The 22,493-nt window shown below is 53.4% G+C and overlaps 8 protein-coding genes across 8 annotated transcripts; 4 read left to right on the plus strand and 4 right to left on the minus strand.

The window, feature by feature from the left end:
* Positions 1–27: 27 nt before the first annotated feature.
* CCMA1212_010658 (uncharacterized protein) lies at positions 28–959 on the plus strand (the record flags this gene model as incomplete). Its single annotated transcript, XM_073707694.1, has 2 exons — positions 28–377; positions 435–959. Exons 1-2 carry the CDS (start codon positions 96–98, stop codon positions 957–959), a joined length of 807 nt encoding a protein of 268 aa, XP_073553770.1. The 5' UTR covers positions 28–95.
* A 244-nt stretch (positions 960–1,203) lies between these two features.
* On the plus strand, positions 1,204–4,820 carry CCMA1212_010659 (tRNA wybutosine-synthesizing protein 4; the record flags this gene model as incomplete). The annotated part of the gene is made up of 7 exons (XM_073707695.1): positions 1,204–1,209; positions 1,327–1,547; positions 1,611–1,978; positions 2,096–3,150; positions 3,255–3,911; positions 3,970–4,269; positions 4,359–4,820. The coding sequence occupies 7 exons, from the start codon at positions 1,204–1,206 to the stop codon at positions 4,818–4,820; spliced, it is 3,069 nt and encodes a 1,022-aa protein (XP_073553771.1).
* A 187-nt stretch (positions 4,821–5,007) lies between these two features.
* On the minus strand, positions 5,008–6,689 carry CCMA1212_010660 (Origin recognition complex subunit 5; the record flags this gene model as incomplete). The annotated part of the gene is made up of 3 exons (XM_073707696.1): positions 5,008–6,021; positions 6,099–6,521; positions 6,582–6,689. 3 exons carry the CDS (start codon positions 6,687–6,689, stop codon positions 5,008–5,010), a joined length of 1,545 nt encoding a protein of 514 aa, XP_073553793.1.
* A 648-nt stretch (positions 6,690–7,337) lies between these two features.
* Positions 7,338–10,268, plus strand: CCMA1212_010661 (uncharacterized protein; the record flags this gene model as incomplete). Its single annotated transcript, XM_073707697.1, has 4 exons — positions 7,338–7,414; positions 7,474–7,560; positions 7,623–7,724; positions 7,796–10,268. The coding sequence occupies 4 exons, from the start codon at positions 7,338–7,340 to the stop codon at positions 10,266–10,268; spliced, it is 2,739 nt and encodes a 912-aa protein (XP_073553792.1).
* Positions 10,269–10,789: 521 nt separating this feature from the next.
* Positions 10,790–12,106, minus strand: CCMA1212_010662 (putative trans-2-enoyl-CoA reductase 2; the record flags this gene model as incomplete). The annotated part of the gene is made up of 2 exons (XM_073707698.1): positions 10,790–11,858; positions 11,928–12,106. The coding sequence occupies 2 exons, from the start codon at positions 12,104–12,106 to the stop codon at positions 10,790–10,792; spliced, it is 1,248 nt and encodes a 415-aa protein (XP_073553795.1).
* A 545-nt stretch (positions 12,107–12,651) lies between these two features.
* On the minus strand, positions 12,652–15,276 carry CCMA1212_010663 (1,4-alpha-glucan-branching enzyme; the record flags this gene model as incomplete). The annotated part of the gene is made up of 8 exons (XM_073707699.1): positions 15,152–15,276; positions 14,967–15,091; positions 14,778–14,877; positions 14,604–14,716; positions 13,853–14,544; positions 13,455–13,790; positions 12,762–13,392; positions 12,652–12,684 (listed from the first exon to the last, which is right to left on the minus strand). Exons 1-8 carry the CDS (start codon positions 15,195–15,197, stop codon positions 12,652–12,654), a joined length of 2,076 nt encoding a protein of 691 aa, XP_073553794.1. The 5' UTR covers positions 15,198–15,276.
* Positions 15,277–15,744: 468 nt separating this feature from the next.
* CCMA1212_010664 (uncharacterized protein) lies at positions 15,745–19,656 on the minus strand (the record flags this gene model as incomplete). The annotated part of the gene is made up of 1 exon (XM_073707700.1): positions 15,745–19,656. The coding sequence occupies one exon, from the start codon at positions 19,654–19,656 to the stop codon at positions 15,745–15,747; it is 3,912 nt and encodes a 1,303-aa protein (XP_073553797.1).
* Positions 19,657–20,523: 867 nt separating this feature from the next.
* CCMA1212_010665 (Histone deacetylase complex subunit CTI6) lies at positions 20,524–22,381 on the plus strand (the record flags this gene model as incomplete). The annotated part of the gene is made up of 4 exons (XM_073707701.1): positions 20,524–21,074; positions 21,150–21,440; positions 21,504–21,739; positions 21,792–22,381. 4 exons carry the CDS (start codon positions 20,524–20,526, stop codon positions 22,379–22,381), a joined length of 1,668 nt encoding a protein of 555 aa, XP_073553796.1.
* Between the last annotated feature and the right edge of the window lie 112 nt (positions 22,382–22,493).

A 22,493-nucleotide genomic window follows, 5' to 3' on the forward strand; every position in this document is an offset into this window, starting at 1 on the left:
GTTCTAGTAGGCTACTCTATTTAGCATGTCACTGAGGAAGGGAGCTCACACTAAACAGCCCTGCAGCTCATCTCAACCACTTGGCGAGTTCTATAATGTCGTCTGTCGATGGCTATTATAACGCACTCAGGCAGTCTCTGCCAACAACATCCCCCATCACAAGGTCGTGGAAGGGTGATGAGAACTACCTGTTTTCTCCTCTCGCCTTGTATTTCCGAGGTGATGATTTTCCAACGGAAAAGAAGGGCGAGAAAACCATGATTGGACAGAATGGTTGGCTTGAGTGTACAGAGCAAACCGACCCGAACAAGAATAAACAAATGCCGCAGAGGAAGACGGGCATCCTGGATGGCATCCGGAAGATTGCGAAGGACGTGGTAAGTAATTCGAACAAACAGGCCCTAGGAAAAAGGCTTGAAACTCATTATGACCAGTCTGGGCTTCACCAGGGCCGACGTATTCAACCAGCGGCGAAAAGACCGGGGGTCACACATGCCGCAGTTTCGCTGGATCCCAGGGAGCAAAGCCTCTTGTACTGTGAGCTTGAGTTCAACCTTACGACAGCTCTCAATCTATACATCAGCGAAGAGCTCGACAAGGGCCACCTCTCCCCAGACAACCTGAAAAAGGTATCTGATGAGTGGCACCAGAAAGGCCATCACAAAGTGATCGGCTTCAGATATGACCTGGAGACACAGCTGGATCTTGTCAGTCTTCATATCAACGACTTCAGCTTCTACGGACGCCGACAGGGTAATACTACCGAGATCGCGCTTCTGTTGAACGAGATGAAGCTGAATGCGCGCAACATGCGTATCAGGACCTTCTGCCAACCAGATACTACCGTCGCAAAGCATCTCGTTGACTCGCAGTCGCTCTTTAACTTGATCAATGCGTCGGCTAGTCAGCAGATTGCACTAGCGGAAATAGCCCGATTCTTCAAGCTGCTCATAAAGTGATTATCGCTCCCGTCGCCCTAACCTCTAAAGGGTAAATAGAGCACCGCCACAAACCTGGGGGCGGGAGAAAAAAAAAACGAATGAAATACAAGAAACCCCTGTTCATCGAGATACGATTCTCTTCACCCTGCTGCATGTAGGGCATCTTCCAGGTTGCACCTCGTATGTCACACTTTGTGCATATCTGATCAAGATGGTCAAGCCAGAAGGGTGTCTGGGGTCGCAGACCCTGGACGATATGGTGATGGGGGTATGTGTACTTATGAATTGTTAGGCTCCTGTTAAAATATGATACCTATTTTGCAGCGATGTTGTTCATCATGACTTCCGCAGTGTGTTGGTGAGCCTGGTGCTGATCTCCAAATAGACAAACAACAGCAGCATTGCCTCCAAACGCAGTGTTGAACGTCTGTATCATTCAAATGAAACTCCCTTCTTCCGTTATTTTGTCCCAAAGTTCCAAAGGAGGGCGCCTCTCATCAACAGAGGCTATTGGCTACGTCTGAGGGCAATCGATGTCATAGTACAGCGCTTCCTTTCCAAGGAGACAGCAGGGAAAAAAGTGGTGATCAATCTTGGTTGCGGCAGGTAAGTGTTGACGTGCTGCGGCATTACCCATTTTCCGGTTATGAAGGCTCATATGATCTCAAGTGATGTCCTGCCTTGGCAGTGCCATGCTCGCCACCTGGCTTCAAACGATGTCCTCTTTGTTGATGTAGACTATCCGGACCTTATGCGCAAGAAACGGGCTGTTGTTCTACAGACTCCTGAGCTGCGCAAGCTTCTTGGAGACGACTACACACTAGGTGACGAAGGCAAAGATGGCCTGCTCTTACGCAGCACCAAGTATTGCCAGCTTGGGTGTGATCTTCGGCAGCTTGACAGGCTACGCACCTTGTTAGAATCGGTCGTGAGCCTGCCTGAGTGTGCCATTCTTTTCGTGGCTGAAGTTTCGATAACTTACATGGACACCTATTCTGCCGACTCTCTTATCGAATGGGGAAGCACTGTTGGCCGAGGTATGTCCCAGTGCCTTGAACTGCAACAACATGCCTCTGATCCCATCTTTGTCCTGTACATACCGTTACACAACAATTGCAAGACGGGAGGATGTTCAGTTGCTAATTCCCGCATAGAAAATGACTTTTGCCTCTTGGAACAGATACTTCCGTATGGAAAGGCCCATCCCTTTGCTCAGCAGATGCTCAGTCATTTCGTCAAGCTCAACACTCCTCTACGTTCCGTTGAACAGTATCCAACGCTTGAGAGCCAAGTGAATCGGTTTCAAGAGCGCGGATGGCCTCGTGTTGATATAAAGGATTTGTGGCAGACATGGTCGAGTGAGCAGTTTGTGAGCGACAAGGAGCGCATGGCTCTTGATGACGTCGAACCCTTCGACGAGTGGGAAGAGTTCATACTCTTTGCACGCCACTATTTCATCCTTCATGCGTCTACTGCCTCCAGTGATGGCTCGCTCCCACAGACAGCCGAACCAATCTCCAGCGAGTCGCCGAAGAAGTTCGTAGGCCTGCGGGCCGAGATGAGTGGTAGCATCGCGAAGGATAGCAGCCGGCGACGATTCGGCAATAGCATGATCCTAACCGATGCATTTGGAAAACGATACGCTCTCAATCTACTGGGAATGAGTCGTGACAGCAGAGAGCCGACGTATGACATCTTCTCACTTGATAGTCGACATCAAACGCCGCCGCAACTGCCGTCTGCTGGACCATCTGCTCGGATGTGTTTCACATTGACAGACCTGGGAGAATATGGGGTCATGCTAGTAGGTGGCCGTACGTCTCCCTCCAGTGTCCTGTCGGACTGTTGGCTCTTCGAAAAAGGCGCCAATCCGAGATGGCGCATGATGCCGAAATTGCCCGTTCCGTTATTTCGGCACTCAGCTCTTCGTCTGGGCAACTCATCCCTTCTCCTCGTCTTTGGGGGGAAGAAAAGCTCATCGCAGCTCTCGGATGATGTCTTTCTTTTCAACCCACAAAGGGCTTGCTGGCAAACATGCCAGGTGGCGGGGGCCGCTCCCGAGAGCTGCTTTGGATCATTTGTTTGTAACTCGACCCCTGCCTGGAGAATCACAGGTGATTATTGTGGCATCTTAGCAGGAGGAATCTCGAAGAATGGATGCATCGCTACTAAACAGTATATGTGGCGGATAAATGTCGACGACGCTCAGGTATGTTTCAGCACCATTCGCCCTCCGCCCCCCTATACTGAGCGACCTGTACCGTCCTCACTGTGCGATAGTCAGCGTTGTTCTTTGCTTACTGATTGCACCAGCCGACTATCACGTTTCGCTCCATGACCACCAGTCACTCTGACAGCCGGCTCATCTCTTCGTTTGGTGCTCAAGTCGTTCACTTGGGACCCCACGTGATGATATGTGGCGGCATGGGAGCGGACGCATGCTTACACGGACAAACTGTCACCACTATCGCGCCGTCTGCCGAAGGATTCGAGGTGGAAAATTTTTCAACCCCGAGCAATGGCGAGTGTATGCCTTTCATGATCGGGTGCTCAATCGTACAAGACGGCGATTACCTCCTGGTGCTAGGCGGAGGAGCAACATGCTTCTCGATGGGGACATTTTGGGAGACGGGTGTTTACAGGATACGGCTGCCTGACTCTATCCTGGACTCTAGTTACTCCGCATCACGACTCAACAACTCTTCTGAGTCAACCGTTAATCTTCTTGGAAGTCGGAAATTTGTGGCGGCCTCGGCAACTGCAGACTCAGGTGACTCAAACAACCTGGGTCAACAGAGTCGGACGGTATCCCTGACCCATGTGCCCACTATTCAACTCGAGTCCGCCGAGCAATTCCGTGCAATTGTTTGTGAAGGGAAGCCTGTCATCCTCAAGGGTTGCAACATAGGAGAATGCCAACGCAAATGGTCTCCTGAATACCTGGTGAGCCAAATTGGCGCGAATGAAAAGGTCGGTTCAACCGTGTTTCCAGGTTACATCTGGACGGCAATCGCCATGCTGACGGTAGCAGTTTGTAATTCATGAATCCTACGAAGACTCAGGGGCATTGGACTTCAACAGCAAAAACTTCAAATATGTGACAGACTCTTTCGGGAGCATCATGAGCAAACTGCAGTCTGGGTCCAGGGTTTATCTACGAGCTTTGTCTCGAGATAACCCAACTGAACTACCGGCCAGGCTAGAAGAAGATTTTCCTAATCTGGCACAAGACTTTGTGCTTCCCCCCGAGATGGCCTACATAAAAGACCACCTATTCAGCTCTGTGCTGAGGTTGTCTGGACGTGTAAACATGTGGCTGCACTACGATGTAAGTTGTCGACCGGTTACTTCTCCAGCCTTCTTTTGGATGGTTGTCGCGCGTTCTCAAACTGATCGTACGTCAAAATCCGTCTACAGGTTATGGCCAATGTTTATGCGCAGGTGGCTGGGATTCGGAGAATGATTCTATTCCCCCCCAGTGACGTGAAGCATCTTTCTTTTGCGCCCGGTGCTTCTAGCTCAAGCGTAAACGTCTTCCGAGCACTGGAGACGTCTCCAGCTTCGCTCCATGCGACCCATCCGCAGGAGGCTGTGCTCCATCCGGGGGACGTCTTGCTACTACCAGCTCTGTGGTTACATACCGCGGCTCCAGTAAGCGACATGAGCATTGCAGTCAACGTTTTCTTTCGCGACCCGGGGCAGAAAGAACATTACTCTTCTGGACGAGATGTCTACGGTAACAAGGACCTCGAAGTGTACGAGAAAGGGAGACAAGCCGTTGCTCGGATTGCGAAAAGCTTGCAGTCGCTACCTCCTGCTGCCAGAGAGTTTTACTCTTGCCGACTTCAAGATGAATTACGACTGGCTACTGAGGCCTAGAGCATGAGCGGTTTGAATCGAGGAAGACGAAGGACATCAATCTTAATGGGCAAGAGGGCAATTCTGTACCTCTCCTGACCGAGGCATGGCCTATGAAGTATGCATACGTTGTTATTGGGGGGGAATATTTGACAAATTGCGAGCCACAATAATTCGTAGGCAGAAATGAGCTGGCACGCTGCTCTCCTTACTCCACAAGCCACTCCTCGAAACTTACTCCTATACTCCTGCTTATTCCGCGCATGATTTCCCAACCGACGTTGATCCTCCATTTACCAGACCTATCCATTATGTCTCCTGTTCCAATCCGGATGAGAAGTTTGAGACTTGACAAGGTGGCCAGAGCCATGCCAATGTCACCATCGAGTCCGGATAAGGGGCCTGGTGAGTCGGCCCATTCCGTTCTTACAGCCTCGAAGATCGCTAATAGGCGTTCCAGGACAAATGCATGCGCCCCGAGCAGTTTACGGGGGATCTTACGCTGCTTGTTGCGATTGTTGGCTCGATTCGAGCTGGGGCCAGGACGTCGACGTTTGCGACCATTGTAGGAAGTAGAGAAGAGGCCCAAGTCGTGCCGTACAGTGTTGTGAGATGCAAGATATGATGAGAGCAGGAGCATTTTAGCGGTAGTCGGTAGCAAGCCAGTTAACCCTGTCAGAGGATGCGAATGATGTGAAGTCAGAGCAGTCGATGTTGATGACGATGAAAAGCATCCGGCGACAGACTGCCGACTCTTGTCGATGCTTGTCTCGGAACCTGAAGAAGCACGAGGCGAGACAAGCTTCGGATTGAGTAACCCCTCGTCCTGGAAAGAAGGCCTCGCGGCGATGAGAAGCTTAGAGAACTGCTGAGGAGTGTAAGTTCCCGCAACAATAGGCGCTACAAAACGGGGCCACAGAGTGTAGCAGCTGTTCCGGAAAGCAGGCAGCGACCGCCCGGCAGCTTGGGTGAGAGAATCATAAACCGCTGCGGAGAATTTGGTCCACAGATTGGCCACTTCGACTGGATCTGCGGCTTTATCCTGCGTTTCCTTTTCCGTTTCTGAATCTCTTGTCGGAATAGGGGGCGGGGGATCTAGTGATAGTATCTGAATCAACTCAGACTTTGTATAGGGCGGGAAATAAAGATGTGAAGATGGACAAGCTCGAAGAAACCCAGCTGGCGGTGTGGTGACGATGTAGACACAAGTGAGGCACGGAATCTACCCAACTTACCGTTAGCAGTTGCTCACTTGACTCAATTCTGGGGGGGGAGTAAAACGCGGTCCATATTGCTCACAGTTTCGCACAGCCTCGCCAATGCTGGCATCAGTGTCGGCGGAGCGTCTCTTTGCCTGTCCATCCCATCCAACACCAAGACAAAGTTTGTCAATCCATTCTTTAACTGAGGTTCGTCGAATACGGAGTTCAGGGATGCAGCAAGCTGCGCCAACGTCTCACACCGTTGGGACAAAACGTCGCCATCTCCAGAGCCGTTCCATGCCCTCAGTGCATCGGTCACCGCGGCAATGACGCTCTCGAATAGATGGCGTGCAGATATACATCGAGCAACGTCGACTGTAGCGTGGACGAGACCAGCAGCCTGGCCGTTCGATGTTTCGTTGTTTTCTGACAGCCGTTCGAGTAGCTGCCTCGTGATGCTGGACTTTCCCGTTGCTTCTGAGCCGTGTATAACAAGGTTCCGGGAGGGCGCGGCATCCGTCTATTGCTCGACAGGGCGTCAGTAATGGATTGCTGGAGCTGGAGCCGAAGCGAGGCATACGTGAAGTAAGGCGGCAAGTGCGCGTATCTGAGAGGCTCTGCCGGGGAATTGACGGAGGAGAGGAGCCAGAATTGTCTCATCTGGAAGCTGGAAGACGATTGATGCCATTTTGGATGCCTGCGGGGGGACGAATGGCAATCGTGTATGTTATAACGCGGTGTAGTGACACATTGGCAGAATTCGAACGTCGTGAAGCGCAGGCAAGAATCACCTGGGGTAATGCTAGCATGTCAGCATCTCTCTGCTATGAAGATCCAAGTCTTTGAGGAGGTATCGACGATGTCCCACGACAGTATATGCCTACCTACTGTACTAGTAGGACGCGTCTAATTCCGGAGGAAGAAGTACATACCGAGATGAAGCTGGCGACCTCCTGGCAGAGAGCATGCAGGAGCTGTAAAGGCAAATCTATGCACGAGGTACCCAAGAGCCGTGGCGCGTCCCACAATTACCCGCCCAGGCACGATCTGGCACGATGACATGTGATCAAGATACACCCACTAACAGTTTGCAGAGAAGAAGTGCTGGCAAGTCTGATAGATGCTTATAAGAATGCCCCCACATATAGCGATATAACCGGGGTTGACGGCCCACATCACTATAACACAGGATGACTGTACTAGCAGCTTGCATTAGTGCATGTGAACGACTGTCCATCCCGCAAGGTACCTTGCTTAACATGTGGACAGCCTAGGACTGCGCTTGTTTGACATCATCCGGGATGTCACTGCAGCGAACGACGAGGCATGAGACACCATGGCCGACTATGGCCGTATAGACCCATTTTCCTTTGCAGCGTCTCGAGATGTCGAAAGCCCGGTCAGCATTCGAATGTAAGTCAAGTCCTCGGGCCCCCATTTTAATGTGCGGTCGCTAATCGCGCTGCCTGCAGAATAGGCATCGACGGAGACGTCCCTCCCACCAAATATTCGACGCTCCTCGATAAGCCTCAACTCCGTCATATAGGCTCAAATACGAGGTATGGCGCGGTTCAAGGGACAACGATAAGAGAGGATGGCGCTCTAATGCTCGAGTATATAGTTCCTCCTCCGAGCTCTATGTCACGATTCAAGTATGGGCCGGCTCCAAGGCCCTGACTGTGCCGATTCAGACGTCTTATAAACCCCCTCGGCAAGAGAGAAGGTATCTACGCATCTCTCCGCGGATAGGGCTGGCAAATTGCATCGGCTGACCTAACCTTTCCAATCCTTCAGGTGGAACGAATGGCTGCGGCTCCCTATTTCGTACAAGTCGATCCCAGCCAACTCCCGCTTGGCCATCACAATATGGGATCTTTCACCGGCCGAGGGCGAAAACGATATCTGCCATGCGACGCCGTTTGGAGGAACCACCCTCGCCTTGTTTGGCGATGATAATCAGGTTATTAGGGGTCGTCAAAAATGTTACATCCACAAGTATAAGCACGCGGATGGGACCGATGATACGACAACGCCTGCGGTTGTCAAAATAAACGGCAAAGGGGCACCACAGCTGGCTAGTTACACAGAGGAGTTGGAAAGGATGGAGAGCTTGTTCAAAAAGCACGAGATGGGCGAGATACCTCGAGTAGATTGGCTTGACCAGATGGTGTTCAGGGGATTTGAGAAGAAGGGATTACATGCCGCCAAGATGTCAACCAAGATGCGCCAGCAAGATGCCACCGCAAACGGTAACGACGAGGGCGTGGCACGTGGCGTCCTTGATCATTCTCGCGGAGACACACTGGACCCATACGTGTGCGTGCTTAACGTGGAGTTGCCGCGTTTCGACTTTCCTGTTGTCTTCGCCGATCACGAGTACGACCCTCCTCCGATATCATCACTTCAACCACTTTCCGCCTCGCAGATTGCGGCGCAGAGGCGACCCGAGGTTCAGTTTGGTCCCGGGATCAAGGCAATTGGCGAGAGCTCGGCGGACTTTGGCTCACGGCTTGTGATGATATACGATCCTGAAGTAGGGCAGAGAGACAACCCGGCCGAAGCTAAACACAGGCGCCTCTTCCGAAGTTCCCATCGACACGGTATCCTCGATCGGGATCTCAAACCCAACGCAAAAGTCCGCGATGAGTTAAACGTCATCATGTCATACCCACCAACCCATATCCTTACTCCCGAAGAGGCAGATCTCGTTTGGAAGTTCAGATACCACCTAACCAAAGACAAGAGAGGCTTGGCCAAGTTCGTCAAGTCGGTCAACTGGAACGATCAAAACGAGATGAAGCAAGCCGTCCAGGTCCTTGGACGTTGGACAGAGATTGACGTCGATGACGCCCTTGGGATGCTAGGGCCGTCGTTTGATAACCCGACTGTTCGGTCGTATGCTGTCGACCGGTTACGAAAGGCCGACGACAATGAGTTACTACTCTACTTGCTTCAACTCGTACAGGCTTTGAAGTATGAGCACATGTCGGCTGACACCGGCGTGGAAAACATTCAAGATTCACCACTGGCACAATTCCTGATTCAGCGTGCGGCGGCGAATTTCATGCTAGGCAACTATTTTCATTGGTATCTCATGGTCGAATGCGACGACTATAGCCCGGAGCAGGATGAACGCAATCGCGAAATCTATCGCAAAGTCGCGTATGAGTTCATGACGGAGCTCGTGAAGCAGCCGGATGGCAACGAATCGCGAAAAACGCTCCTCAGGCAGGCGGAGCTCCTTGCTATACTATCAAGGATCGCAAATGACATCAAGTTATCGAGCGAACCAATCGCCAAGAAGACCGATAGAGTCAAGGCATTTCTCGGAGATCCGAAGAACGAGCTCACTGTTATCGATCCACCACTGGCGATGCCCCTTGATCCCTCTATCAAGATTACCAGCGTCATACCGGATCAAGTCACGGTGTTCAAGTCGTCGCTGAATCCAATCAAGTGCACATTCAAGACCACGACGGGCGGCCAGTATCCGATTATTTTCAAACTCGGCGACGATTTGAGACAGGATCAGCTGGTTATTCAAATCATCACCCTGATGGACGAACTTCTCCAGAAGGAAAATCTGGACCTGAAGCTGACCCCCTATAAGATCCTGGCAACGAGTACGACGGCGGGTGCGTCTCAGTTCGTCCAGTCGCAAAGCTTATCAAGCATCGTGAGCAAGTACAAGAATAACCCGGCGTTGGCCTACCTGAAACACCATAACCCGGACGACAGACAGCCGCTTGGCGTTCGCCAAGAGGCACTAGATACCTATGTCAAATCATGCGCGGGATATTGCGTGATCACCTACATTCTTGGAGTGGGCGACCGGCATCTTGACAACCTCTTGTTGGCTCCAGATGGACACTTCTTCCATGCTGATTTTGGTTACATCCTTGGCCGCGACCCCAAGCCATTTGCTCCTGTCATGAAGCTTTCTAAGGAAATGGTGGACTGCATGGGCGGAGTGCAATCAGAGCACTACCGTCAATTCAAGCAGTATTGCTTCTTGGCTTACACTGCGCTGCGGAAATCGTCCAATCTCATTCTTAACTTATTCAGCCTCATGGTTCACGCCAACATTCCAGATATAAGGCTGGAACCGGACAAGGCTGTGTTGAAAGTGAGGGAGAGGTTTCATCTCGAGATGGGAGAAGAAGAGGCAATTCTTTACTTTGAGAGGATCATCGAAGATACTCTAACGGCGTTTGCGCCTGTTGTTATTGACAAACTGCACGAGTGGGCGCAGGCTCTTAGGGCTTAGGTGGGATACGGAGAGTAGTAGAGAGTGTGTATTCAAGCTCGTTGAAACCATGACGTTCGCATCGCCCATCTCGTGATTCCTGCAGAGTTGATCGTACATGTCTTCACCTGCCACGACGGCCGGGACGTGCTTTAGTACTGCAACACCCGAGTCAATCATTACATGTCAAACTGCAGCTTTCGTTTGATGAAGTCGTCTCGCAGCGGTGGCCGATTCCATGTTGATAATCCCGTGACACGCAATTCGACAATTCTTTCCCTATAAACTTGGCGTGATCCCCCCATAGTCCTCCTGGGCACAAGTAGGGTCTTCCTGCCGGGCCCGCTGGTGGCCACATGAGGTTGGTTCTCCTCCCTGTCTCATCACATACCTATACAAAGCTGCTTTGGCCCAATTAGGGGCGGAGACGGCGAGGACGACACATTGGCTGCCATAATATCAGGTAGATGCCGTGTTGAACGCACCTCGAATCCGACTCAAGAGCCTTTGCTCTCCACGGTTGTCCTTCAGACTGGGCAAATTCAGGTGTCGCCAAACACGAATATGCCCTTACCACCCTTGAACCCCCGAAGTCCATCCTGTACTTCTCGCGCCAAGGTGGAAGCATCAGTATCCCAGTTCCACGCGACTTCGCGCAGGGGCACATCCCGGAGCTTGCCTTCGCGAATGAGGTCCACGATGTAATCGATCATGTGCTTGCGCCCGGCGGCATCCTGCTGGTTCCACCGCGACAGCCAGAAACCGACCACGCGGATGTCCTTGAAGATGAGCAGGCCGACGGGAAGGGCAATGGGCTGCCTGGCCATGCCGCCGTACGAGACCATCGTCCCGCTCTCGCTGAGCGAGCGAGCGACGGCCGTGGCAGACTTGCCGCCGACGCAGTTGAGGCCCAACCCAATGTGGTCGCGGCCCTTGTTTGTGATTTCCGCCAGCTGGTCCTTCCACTCCCGCGACAGGAACTGCTTTTCCGTGACGACTACATCGGCACCCAAACCAGTCAGCTCTGCCCTCAGAGACTCCGTCTCTTCGTCCGAGTCCCGCTCCCGGATGACGTTGATGCTCCGCAGCCCCCAGAGCCTGCCGAGCTGTATGGCGGCCCTGCCGACGCCCGAGTTTGCCCCGTTCTGGATGAACCACTCGCCACTGCCCACCTCCAGCGGCCGCATCCCCAGCCCGCTGCTGATTCCAGCGCTGGGGCCGTACGCCCTCAGGATGCGATACGCCGTGCTGGGGTTGACGGAAATGGTCGCCGCCTGAGTCGCCCGCAGCCCCTCCTTGTTGATTTTCAGGACCTCGTCGACATCCGCCACAGCGTGTGTCCTCCACGTGCCGAACTGGGCAACGGCCGGTATGACCCAATCTCCCTTGTGGACAGGCAACGACGGATCGCCCGTTGCAACGACCTCGAAGACGCCTTCATTTCCGGGAATGGCCGACGGGCTGGACGTGCCTATGAGGGAGGTGAAGCTCGGCTGGGAGCCGTAGGTCCCCTGGATGGTGTTGATGTCGGCAGGGTTGATGGGAGCGGCGAGAGCCCGCAGCAAGACGGATCGCTTGGGGAGCGAGGGAGAAATGGAATGTGTGTGTAGCCTTGACCAGTCGTCTGTCAGCTTTGGAAAGAAAATCCTGCCACAGAAGGGAGGGGGGAGCAATGCTCACCTTAGCACCTCGGAAGGCTCTCCGTTCTGGGAGAAGACGAGAGCCTTGGCCTGGGTGTAGCCGTACGGCCCCGACTTGCGTCGAACGGCTTGTTGTGATAGAGGACTGCGGAGTTGCGCGCCAACTACGCGCCTCGTGCACGACAGAGCGTGCAGACCGCGGTGAGAATGACCCAGCATCGTTATTAGATGCTTAGTTGTCGATGGCCATGACAGGTTCTGGAGCATACGGGAAGTTGGAGGAGAATACTAGAAGCCTCTTCCTCGGCTCAACTTGCATCATAGCTGGACGCTTAGTCCGGAGTAACTGCCCCTCCATCCCCACCACGCATGGAGGTGCCGATCATGTCTGGAGTCGATACTCTTCCCGAGTCGAGATAAACATTTTGTTGAGAATTTCATGCCAGAAGCAGTTCGCGAATATCCATTTGTTCTCCTTGCGCAGTGTGGACAAAACTACTTGGCAAGTGGAAGCTGACACGCGCAGTGGATGGACGCTGTTGCACCAAGCAATTGACGGAGTCTCGCCCTCGGCCAAGGACGGCTTCAACACCGTCACATCATGTTCATGTTCATGTGTACCATGCCTGAGTAGATAATACAGGAATTTCGCCATACATTCAAATGTCCTCAACTTTTATTGGCATCGCTCGATGTAATATACTCAAAATGACAGCTACCTACCTGCCACAACACATGGGCTTGTGTGCATCACTGCTTGGACATCACTCGGTTGCCGGGCTCTCCCGCGCCAAGACCTATTCACATTTGATTAGCCCCTGTCTTTTGCAGTCAAGTTCGCAGCTTGAGGAGGGAAATCGTGGGGGAAACATACCAGAGCGGTTCGGCAAGGAATATAGATATGCGTCCAGTTCTTCCTTCCATTCCACTCCATGGGCGTCGTGAAGAACCGAGTCTCCTCGTCGACCCTGTTGTGGCCTCCAACCTTGTCCGAGTCACTGTTGAGGACAATCTTGTAAGTTCCCGGCTCTTCGATTCCGATGCGGTAGTCGCTGAAGCTTCGGTGTGTGTGGAAGTTGAAGATGAACACAAGCCCCGCTCTCTCAAAGACAATCACCTTGTCGCCTTCGTGCTTCAAGGAGATGTAAGCCTGGGGTGCGTGCAGCCAGCCATATTTGGCTTCGCAGTGGTTCATCAACTTGTCAAAGTGGTTCAAGAACTTGTATCGGAGCAGAGGGTCTTCTGTGAGGTTAAACTGGCGACGGGCATACCAGAAGGAGTTGTTGTTTCCGGCTCGAGGGAAGTCCAGCCACTCGGGATGGCCGAATTCGTTGCCCTCAAAGTTGAGATATCCCTCTCCGCCCAGTCCGTGGGTGAGCAGTCGGATCATCTTGTGCAGCGCCATTCCACGGTCAATCACTGGTGTTAGTGGTGACAGCGTCGACATGTTGGTGTACAGTTCGGCATCACATAGGTGCATCATCAGTGTCTTGTCTCCGACAAGTCTGAGAACGGCAACCAGTCAGCCACAGTCAACCATAACGTGATCGTCGGGGAAAGTACGTACGCTTGATCGTGACTCTCGCAGTATGCAATAGTCTTCTCACCATGGCGTCTGTTAGTCAGTGTGAAGCAGATATTGGCAAGATCCCAATCCTCATCCTTCTTCTCCTTGAGAATCTTGATCCACATGTCGGGAATGGCCATGGCAAGCCGGTAGTCGAATCCGACGCCACCAAGAGATAGCGGTAGGCACAGCGCTGGCATACCCGACACGTCTTCCGCGACAGTGACACACTCGGGATAAAGCGAGTGCAACATCTCGTTGGCAACCATCAGATAGACGACGGCTTCTTCATCGACGTCGAATCCAAAATATTCGTGATATCCTCCAGAAAAGCCGCTAGTACGATCAGTTAGCCAGAGGTGGAACTTTCCGAGGGGACCAAAGGTCAATTGACGTACGTTCCAATTCCATGGTGCTTGTAGAGCATGCTGGTGACGCCATCAAAGCGGAAGCCATCAAAGTGGTACTCATCCATCCAGAACCGGAGATTGCTCAGGAGGAACCGCATGACCTCGTGATGGCCGTAGTTGAAGAGTCTGCTGTCCCAAAGGTCGTGATTGCCCTTTCCTCCGCTGTGGAAGTATTGGTGGTCTGTCCCGTCGAACTGGTTGAGGCCGTCGAGTACGTTCTTTGACGCATGGCTGTGGACCACGTCTAGAAGCACGACGATTCCCATCTCGTGGGCGGTATCGACGAGCCTCTTCAATCCCTCGGGGGTTCCATAGCGGCTGCTGGCGGCGAAGAAACTATTCACTTGATATCCAAAACTGGCATAGTAGGCATGTTCCATGATGGCCATTAGCTGAATAGCATTGTAGCCAAGGTCCTTGATTCTGGGGAGCACATTATCTGTAAACTCGTCGTATGTGGTGACGCGCTGCTCTGGCGACGAGATTCCGACGTGAGCTTCGTAGATGCGAATGCTCAGCGGCTTCTGTGGTCGTGGATGCTTGAAAGCGTATTTCTCTGACGGCTCTGGGCTCCAGAATCGAGCATCATATGCCGGGGAGACGGAAAGGTCTTGCGTTACGTATTTGATCCAGGCTGGAAGGCGATCGACTCTGCTGCCCCCAGGAAGAACGAGAGATATCTGCGAAAGTCAGCATACACGTTTCTTTCTTGGAGACAGGATGTTTATCATTACAATACCTTGACTTTGGAATTATGGGGTATCGCCTTCTCTTTACCCTTGGCGGGGACCACAATCTCAAACACCCCGTATGCGTTCTTCTTCATTGGATGAGACTCATAGTTCCAACCGTCTATGCTTCGTGTCAATCAAGCTGCTGCACTCAAAAGGCAAGCGCGGGGTATAAGACTCACTGAAATCTCCAACGAGGTACGCCTGCTCGGCATTGGGTGCCCACTCGCGATAGGTGACGTTATTATTCTCGTCCACGTTGAAGCCAAAAATGTCAGTGCCCTGTCAACGTATTGGTTAGCATATAGGTACAATTGAGAGAGTACAAGGAGAGCAAGAAGCATGCGGAGAGCTAGATCGACTCCCCGTACCTTGGAAAACTTCTCAAGGCCACCTTCAGCGTCATTTATACGTTTGATCCAATCCTGCGCTTTCGAGTACCGTCGCTTCAAGGCGTCGCTGAACGGGGCCAGCCAGGGATCTAGCTGGATGACGCCTACAGCTTCAGTTAGTGGGAGATGATACTATGGATGATGAATTGTCTGCCATCTCAAACCTGTGCCATCCTGGGGGACTTTCTGCTCGTCCTGAGAAGCTGCCATGGCGCAGAAGTGCTCGAGCGTGGGAGGCGGGGTAGCTGCGTTGAGTTGAGTTGCTTGAAAGCGAAGCTTCGGCGGGCAGCTATGAGAGATATATAAGTATGTGGCGCGTTGATGTGGTGGATGCTGTCGAATCTCGTTGCAAATTAAATGCGCAGCTGCGGTAATTGTTGGCAAATGGGAGTGTAGATGCGAAAGATAGGAAGGTTGCAGCAACAACTCACTGCGTGCGTCTCTCGAGCTTGAAGCTTCAGCTTGGGGGGCAACGCATGCAAGAGCTTTAGCAGCGGAGGAGATTAAAGCAAGCAAGTTAAGGCAGCAAGCAGTAAGGTACCAACTCCAATAACTGGGCACTAGCCTACTGCCTAAGATACCTAGTTGGTAGGTTGTAGTAAGGTACTGTTAGTCCATGGGGTAAACCGCTCGAACCATTTTGTGCTAGGCTGTTCCTCACGAATCCCACTATTACGCATCAATTGCCACCCTGCAAGCAGAAGAAATCCCGGATATTAAGCTTTATTCATGACTGGATATCTCTAATTACCTATCCCTAGTTATTAATTTTAAACATTTTCCTCAGGCTGTTGAATTTCTTTCGCTTAGGTTCTTGCGACAAAGGATTAGCGTGGTTCGCGTCTGAGCTGCCTCCGTAATGCGGGAGCTCATGCGGTTGGCGGGGTTCTGACGTCAGGTCGTCCGCGCCGTTTGCTGCGGATCGCCTCCCACCGTCGCCTGCGGGTGACGTCATCGAAGCTTCACGAGCCTCGCCGTTTGTGTGCTGCAGAGGCCAGCCTGCTGCTCGCGTGTCTTCTTCGTGATGCTGCAGTATGACAGTATGACCGTCGCCGGCGTCATTCGTCTTCCTGCGCCGGAGCGTGGAGATGAGCCCATGTCGGCGAGACGAAGCGCTCGCTGCACGTGTTTTGCTTCCTTGGCCAGACAGCTGATCGGGAGGCAAATGTGCGTTGCCCTCGTCCTGGAATCCGTCGCCTCTCAGTCTTTCTGCGTCGTGCCTGGACGTAAAGCCAGCGTTGGCACTAGAGCTGAGGTCAGGGGGGCTGTTCCGTGCGTATTTATGAAGGAGAGAATGCATTAACCTCGAATGGGCCGGCTCATGTTCATCGCCGATGAGAGAGCCGTCCGTCGGCGGAGTCGTGTTCATAAAGTCATCATCGCTAGAGTCTGAGAGATGATCGCCGTATGTCCGACGCCTCGACGACGAGAATCGGCTACTATACGGCTCAACTGAGCTGTGACGGACTGACCGATGGTTTTGGCTCTCAAACAGCGGCCGCGAGGGAGCAGCTGATGTAACTGAGGAACGCTTCGTATGTGACGTGGTAGGAGACAACGAACGTAGTGTCAACCTCTTCATCCCTGTCGAGCCAGGCGGCGATGCCTTGGACTCGAAAGAGTTGCTTCTCATAGATGCCCTGAACCCACGACGAGGACTGCCAACGGACCTGCTGCGCACGAAGCTGCTCTCACTGGAGTCGGATCCTCGACGCCTCAGCGTGGACCTGGCAATTGTGGTCATCGCGGGTTCAGTGATCGGGCTATGCGTTGGATGTTCCTCCTGGCGCCTCTGGCGAAGATCGGCCAGGGATTTGGGCCGCGCGACTGGGCCTCGAGTCTCGTCATCGAAGTACCTTTGGTCAATGCTCACAGACCGTTTCGGCTGTGCTAGTTTCTGCAACCTACGTCCCATCGCCATGCCACTGCGTGCCGCGGTAGTTGGTTGCTGTACGGAGCCATGTCCTCCCTGGACATCCGTCACGGCAAAATCGGTCTGTTTCAATGGCCGCCCCCCATTCTTCATCTCCGCTGTGCCCTTCTTTGCCTGAGTTCGATGTCCATCGGCTGGAACACCTGATCTTGAGCTGGTCGTACTTGGGGCGGGCATTTGTAGGGCTGCCGACGATTGTTTTGTTCCTCCGAGCGATGCTGGGTCAGCTCCCGTCAACTGTTCCCGCTGGAATTGACGGAGTTGACTTCTCTGCGCTGAAGTCAAGGGGTACTCTGAGATGTCTCCTAGGGACTTGGTCTCCTTGGCTGATGAACGCTCTCGTACAGCACCATCGTCACCCTCCATAAGGGCCTCAAGCTCGAGTCGGCGCCTCTCTTCGGAGGTAAGGCTCTTCCAGTAGGCCTTGGTTCTTTCCCAGTCGTCAGGTGATTGAAACGAACCACGCACAGCACCATCCAATGGCTTCGCATCATGGCCTGAACTGAGGCCTGAGTTGTTGCCGCCAGCACTTACCACTGGAGGACTGACCAGTGCAGCATCAAGCGACATGAAACCGTCATCTCCAGCTTCAGAGAGGTCCTCGAATGCGTCGCTGTAGATGCTATCCATGTCTGACTCGTCCTCCCCTTGATTGTCCGTTACCGGGTGATCTTGACTGCTAACCTCATGCCCCGAGGTTTGTGCTGTTCCAGGCGTAAGAGACTTGCTTGCGCTGTCCATACCAACTCCGGAAACATCGTCGTCAAGAGGAAAGCTTCCTGGGAGAGGGCTTGAATCGGCCACGGGCGCAACTTCTTGATCTGTCACTGGTGGATCCGTATTTGAAGCCGAGCTGCCCAAGGAGCCATCGACTGTCTTCGAGATCACCTTGGCGGCTTCGGTGGGAGACGAATCGGAAAGCGGTTTCAAATCTGGCGACAGAGCTTTCGATGATTTCCTGATCCTGGCCTGTTCTGTGCCAGTCGGGACGTCTTCAAAAAGCTCATCCCCAGAACTAGGCAGCTCTTCGCTCTCCTGCCCGAGACTCTCGGTAGATGCAATGATAGCAGGCAACGGCTCCCGGAACTTGGAGATGTTGGCTACGTTTCTTGACGCCTGCCCTCGACTATGAGGCATTGGTTTTACCGAGTCGACTGGCGCTGGAGTATCATTCTTGGGGATGAAAGAGACGGTATGGGAACTGGACGGCTGCTGTGACAGGGGGGAAAGCGATCGCTCGCGCGGACGAACAAGCTGCCGCTCCTCGGGCTCCTTCCCCTTCTTGTCGCGTATACTTCCAAAAAATGGAAGTGCTGGCCGTGGAGACATGAGCTCATCTTGTTGCAGTAACGACGCCTTGTTCCCTTTCAGCTCCTCAAAGGCACTCTGTGTGTTGTTGTATCTCGGTTGAAGGTTGTGAACTACTGCAGACCCTGCTTCTTCGGACGTGCCAGGCTCGGGAACAACAACTGTGCCGTTGTCATTCCAGCTTACCCTTGCGCCCTTTCTATGAGATGGTGTGAGATCTTCTTTGTGAGCATGAGAGGTTCCAGTGACCGACGACTCCGAGTTCTCATTATAGTTTCCTTTGCCGGAAACGGCGGATTTCAACGCAGACTTCCTGGGCGACAGAGATCGTGGAGGAGGTTCATGCTTGACGACTAAGCGATTGGCTGATGCTGCAAAATGAGCTGACCGCACAGACGTCTCTGATGAGCCAGATCCAGCATATGAAAAGGGCGGTTCGACCTTGGCATTGTCCCACTTCGGTGAGCCCGGCTTCAGATTCGATTCCGTCAAGGGTACTGGAGTTTCGCTAAGGGAAGCGCTCTGATAGTGCCAATTCGAGGAGTCTTCGATCTGGGCGCCCTCTTCTTGAGAGGGTGTTTCCGTCACTGGTGCCGGCGCTGGAATGTCGAAGGCTGAGGACGCAGTATGACTTTTCCTCCCTATGGGCACGTCAGGGGTATGGTGCTGGCCAGTTTGTGTTGATGAAGGTTCCGACTGGAAGCCATCGGGTATCTTTGTTCTCGCTTCACCGGCTGGTTCTTGCGGTATGTGGCGTTGTTTGACGGGCTTTGGTCCTTTCGCCTTCTCTGTCGTTGTGACAGCGGTCTCATCGATTTGATGGCTCGCTTGCACAAGTGATGCCCTTGGCACCATTCTCCTTGAATTGGGGTCATAGACAAGGTCGGGCTCAGACGTCGTGTGCGAATCGTACGACGTCATCCGTGGTCGAGGATAGGAGAAGTTGATTGAGGAATTGACACTTCCAGAGCGAGACTCGGGCAACTCCGGCGTCACCTTCGGCGCCGTTTCCATCCTCCTGTCTTGATACGCATGCTGGGTAGCGGGCCCAAACCAGGCGCCTTGAGGCTTATGGGCTGCTGACTTCTGGCTTGCCGTTTGAAAGTTTTGAGTTCGTAGAGGGCTCGCAGCGGTTCTGGTGGCGGGGATGCTGGGAACGGGGGGCACGTCCTGCTTCCCAAGAGGCGTGCGGCCGCCGGGCGACGGGGACCGGAATGTTCGTTCGCTCATGGAACCCACGCTAGGGCTCCTCTGCGGCTTACCCTTGCCTCGATCGCGACCGGCAGGGGACGACAACGACGAGGCCCGTCGCTGCACTCTCTTGGACGAGACTTCAGCAACATTCGTTGGCGAACTTGGCTGCGCTCGCAAGGCGGCGGCTGCGGCTGCCGAAGACAATGAGGGCTGGGCTGTCGGATGGCCGCGCATGAAGGCGGATGCGGCGGCCGTGGCGGCCGTGGGATCGGCGGTTTCCTTCGTCAGAGGCTGAAAGAAAACGTTAGCTGTCTGGTCCAACGATGTCGCAAACGCGCTGCCCAGTATCCCAGGGGAACTGTGGCCTTGATGATTTCGGCCCAAAGCAATGCCTGACTGCCGCCGAATAGACTATATAGTAGGCGCAGCTTGCGATAGACGTCCAAACCCTTACCTGAACCGAATGAGCGCGTCGTCGCGACATCTTAAACATGCTGGACATGGTCGACTGCGCCTCCACAGCATGCACTCACGCACGGCTGCCGGACCATGTACCTCGAAGCGAACGACCCGGAGAGTGAATCACGACAAGAAAAACAAGGAAGCGGAAAAGAATGCTTCTTATAGGGACATCTTCATAAGCTGCTGCTGAGATGCTGACCGGGAAAACGTACGCAATACATCATCCAACGCGAACGAGGTGTGGAGTCGCCGGCGCCATTGGGCCAAGCGCTAAGGTACCAGATGGCGCACCTAACTTGCTAGCACCGAACAGGTAGCTGCGCGCTAGGCCGCATCCAGCCAGCCGGCCGCATTAACAAACTCGGCTCTCACCTAGGCTGCCAGGCTTTGTTCAAAAATGGCCCTCTTTGCTCTCTGCTCTCTGCCCTCTGCTCTGCTGCTGATTATTATGTGCGACTTGCTTTTCCCCCTCCACTACCGTGACTGCTTGTTCTTACTACCCAGACGCCCCGTTCTCCGACTACCTCGCCTTTAGTCGATTGCTAGACATTTGACCGCACTTGTTTTGCCCTTCGTTTTTCCGCCCGCACCGCGTATACCCTCTTCGTCCCTCCTCTCCTCTGGTGCTTGCAGTATTCAATGGCACCACCCTCGCCACGACGATCCTCCAGAGCTCGCACATTGGCTTCGCACTCTCAGCAGTCTCTCTCGACCACCAATTTCACCCGTCTCGAGCGCCATACCAGATCCCTCAATCGACCCCAATCGGGCAAGTCCACGCCGAGCGCATCCGTCTCGTCAGATCCGCTCGACGACATTGACGATACACTGCTTGGCCGCAGGCGGAAGCGCGGCCACGACGAAGAGCAATACAAGGGCTTGCGCGGCGAAGCTCTAGACATGTCCAACGACCCGGATTCTCTGCAGGAGGAGGAGGACGAGGCGGTTCGGTGCATATGTGGCTGCGAAGATTATCCCGGCCGTCCTCCCGTTGACGGCTCCGACGCCCAGTTCCTCGCTTCAATTGAGCTCACCGAGGACGTTACTGGATTTTTTGTGCAGTGCGATATTTGCAAAGTGTGGCAGCACGGAGCATGCGTCGGCATCTTCAGCGCGGAGAGCTCCCCCGATGAATATTTCTGCGAACAGTGTCGGAAAGACCTTCACAAAATCCACACAGCGAATAATGGGTGAGTCAAGTCTTTCCGTCAAAGTCTATTCCTCCTTTCTTGCAGAGGCACTAATGGGATCTTGGTTTCCTTCAGACAAAAATACTCCAAATATCTGCCTCTGAGTCGGCCCGCGAGGACTGCGTCTCGGGCTACTTCTATAGCAAAAGATGGCGCCCGGTCGCCGAGGCTGGGCAGTTCCAAATCGATTCGGTCTCAGTCGACCTCGCAAATATCGAAGCGAAGATCTACCATGAATAGTCGCGACGCTGCTTATGACGACGAACAACTACGACGGGCCATTGAAGCGAGTAAAGAAGAAGTTGCCCAGGACGGAGCAGAGAGCATCACCAGGCGCACAAAACGAGGCCGCAGCAATAGCGAAGAGTTTGTGATTCCCTGTCTGATTACGCCTGCACATGCTGGACCTTGGCTAACGTCGCTTTTCAGAAACAACGTCGCCTTCAAGAGGCAACGCACAAACTCTCAGAGCCCCTCGCCGCCGCCTAAGCCAATAGACGCCGTCAGTCGCGAAAACTCGGATGACGAGAGCAATGATCGCGGCGGACTGAAGCGACCGCGCGTCTACAAAGGCTCCGAGAAATCAGACAAGGAGGAGAAGGATCGCCTACGACAAGAGAATGCGAACAAGCGGAAGGGGCGGGCCGATAGGCGACGTACTGAAGGTGAGGTGGACTCTACACCGGCGAGGCGCGATGCAGGCACTGACAGCTCCAGATTCCGATGTATCTGAAGAAATCAACCCTCCGTCCTCGAAGGCTCCCGCCACGAAGAGTGCAGAACCGACAACTCTCGTGGAACCTGCACCGCTACCTTCTTCCGCCCCTGGAACCCCTCCTGCGTCCAATTCGTCTACCGCAAATGCCCACAAACGGAGCTCGCGGAGCAATCACAGGAAGGGCAAAGGGAAGAATCAATACACAAAGGATCGGAATACAGAGATGGAGCATTCGCCCGCACGATCGGTATCCCGAGACAATAACGCTACTTCTTCTAGCCACGCGAAGAACACCGGCGATCACAAGAGCAGCTCCAAGGCCAAATTAGGCATTGCTGGCAGGATGAGCATGCTGGATATGAAGCGGCGGGTAGCCGCTATAATGGACTTTATTTCCCGAACGCAAGTCGATCTGGCGGCTGAGGCGACATTGGATCGCAGCAACAACTCTACGGATCTTGAGTCACACGACACCACTACGTCTCCAGCAGACACACCCATGTCCAGGGACTTTAAAGACCTGAGCTGCATCGAGATGATGGACGTTCTTACACGAGATATGGTCAAGTGGCAGAGCCAGTACGCGTGATGCTGGGCATGGTCTTCCCGTGCTGTCGCTTTAGAGTCTGCATGTGTCTATTTTCTTGTTCCTTGGAATACCCGAGCTGTGTGTTATTGCTCTATATTGATTTTCCAGAGGC

Source organism: Trichoderma ghanense (genome assembly GCF_004382785.1).
Source record: "Trichoderma ghanense strain CCMA-1212 chromosome Unknown scaffold_29, whole genome shotgun sequence".
Classification (NCBI taxonomy): Eukaryota; Fungi; Ascomycota; class Sordariomycetes; order Hypocreales; family Hypocreaceae; genus Trichoderma; species Trichoderma ghanense.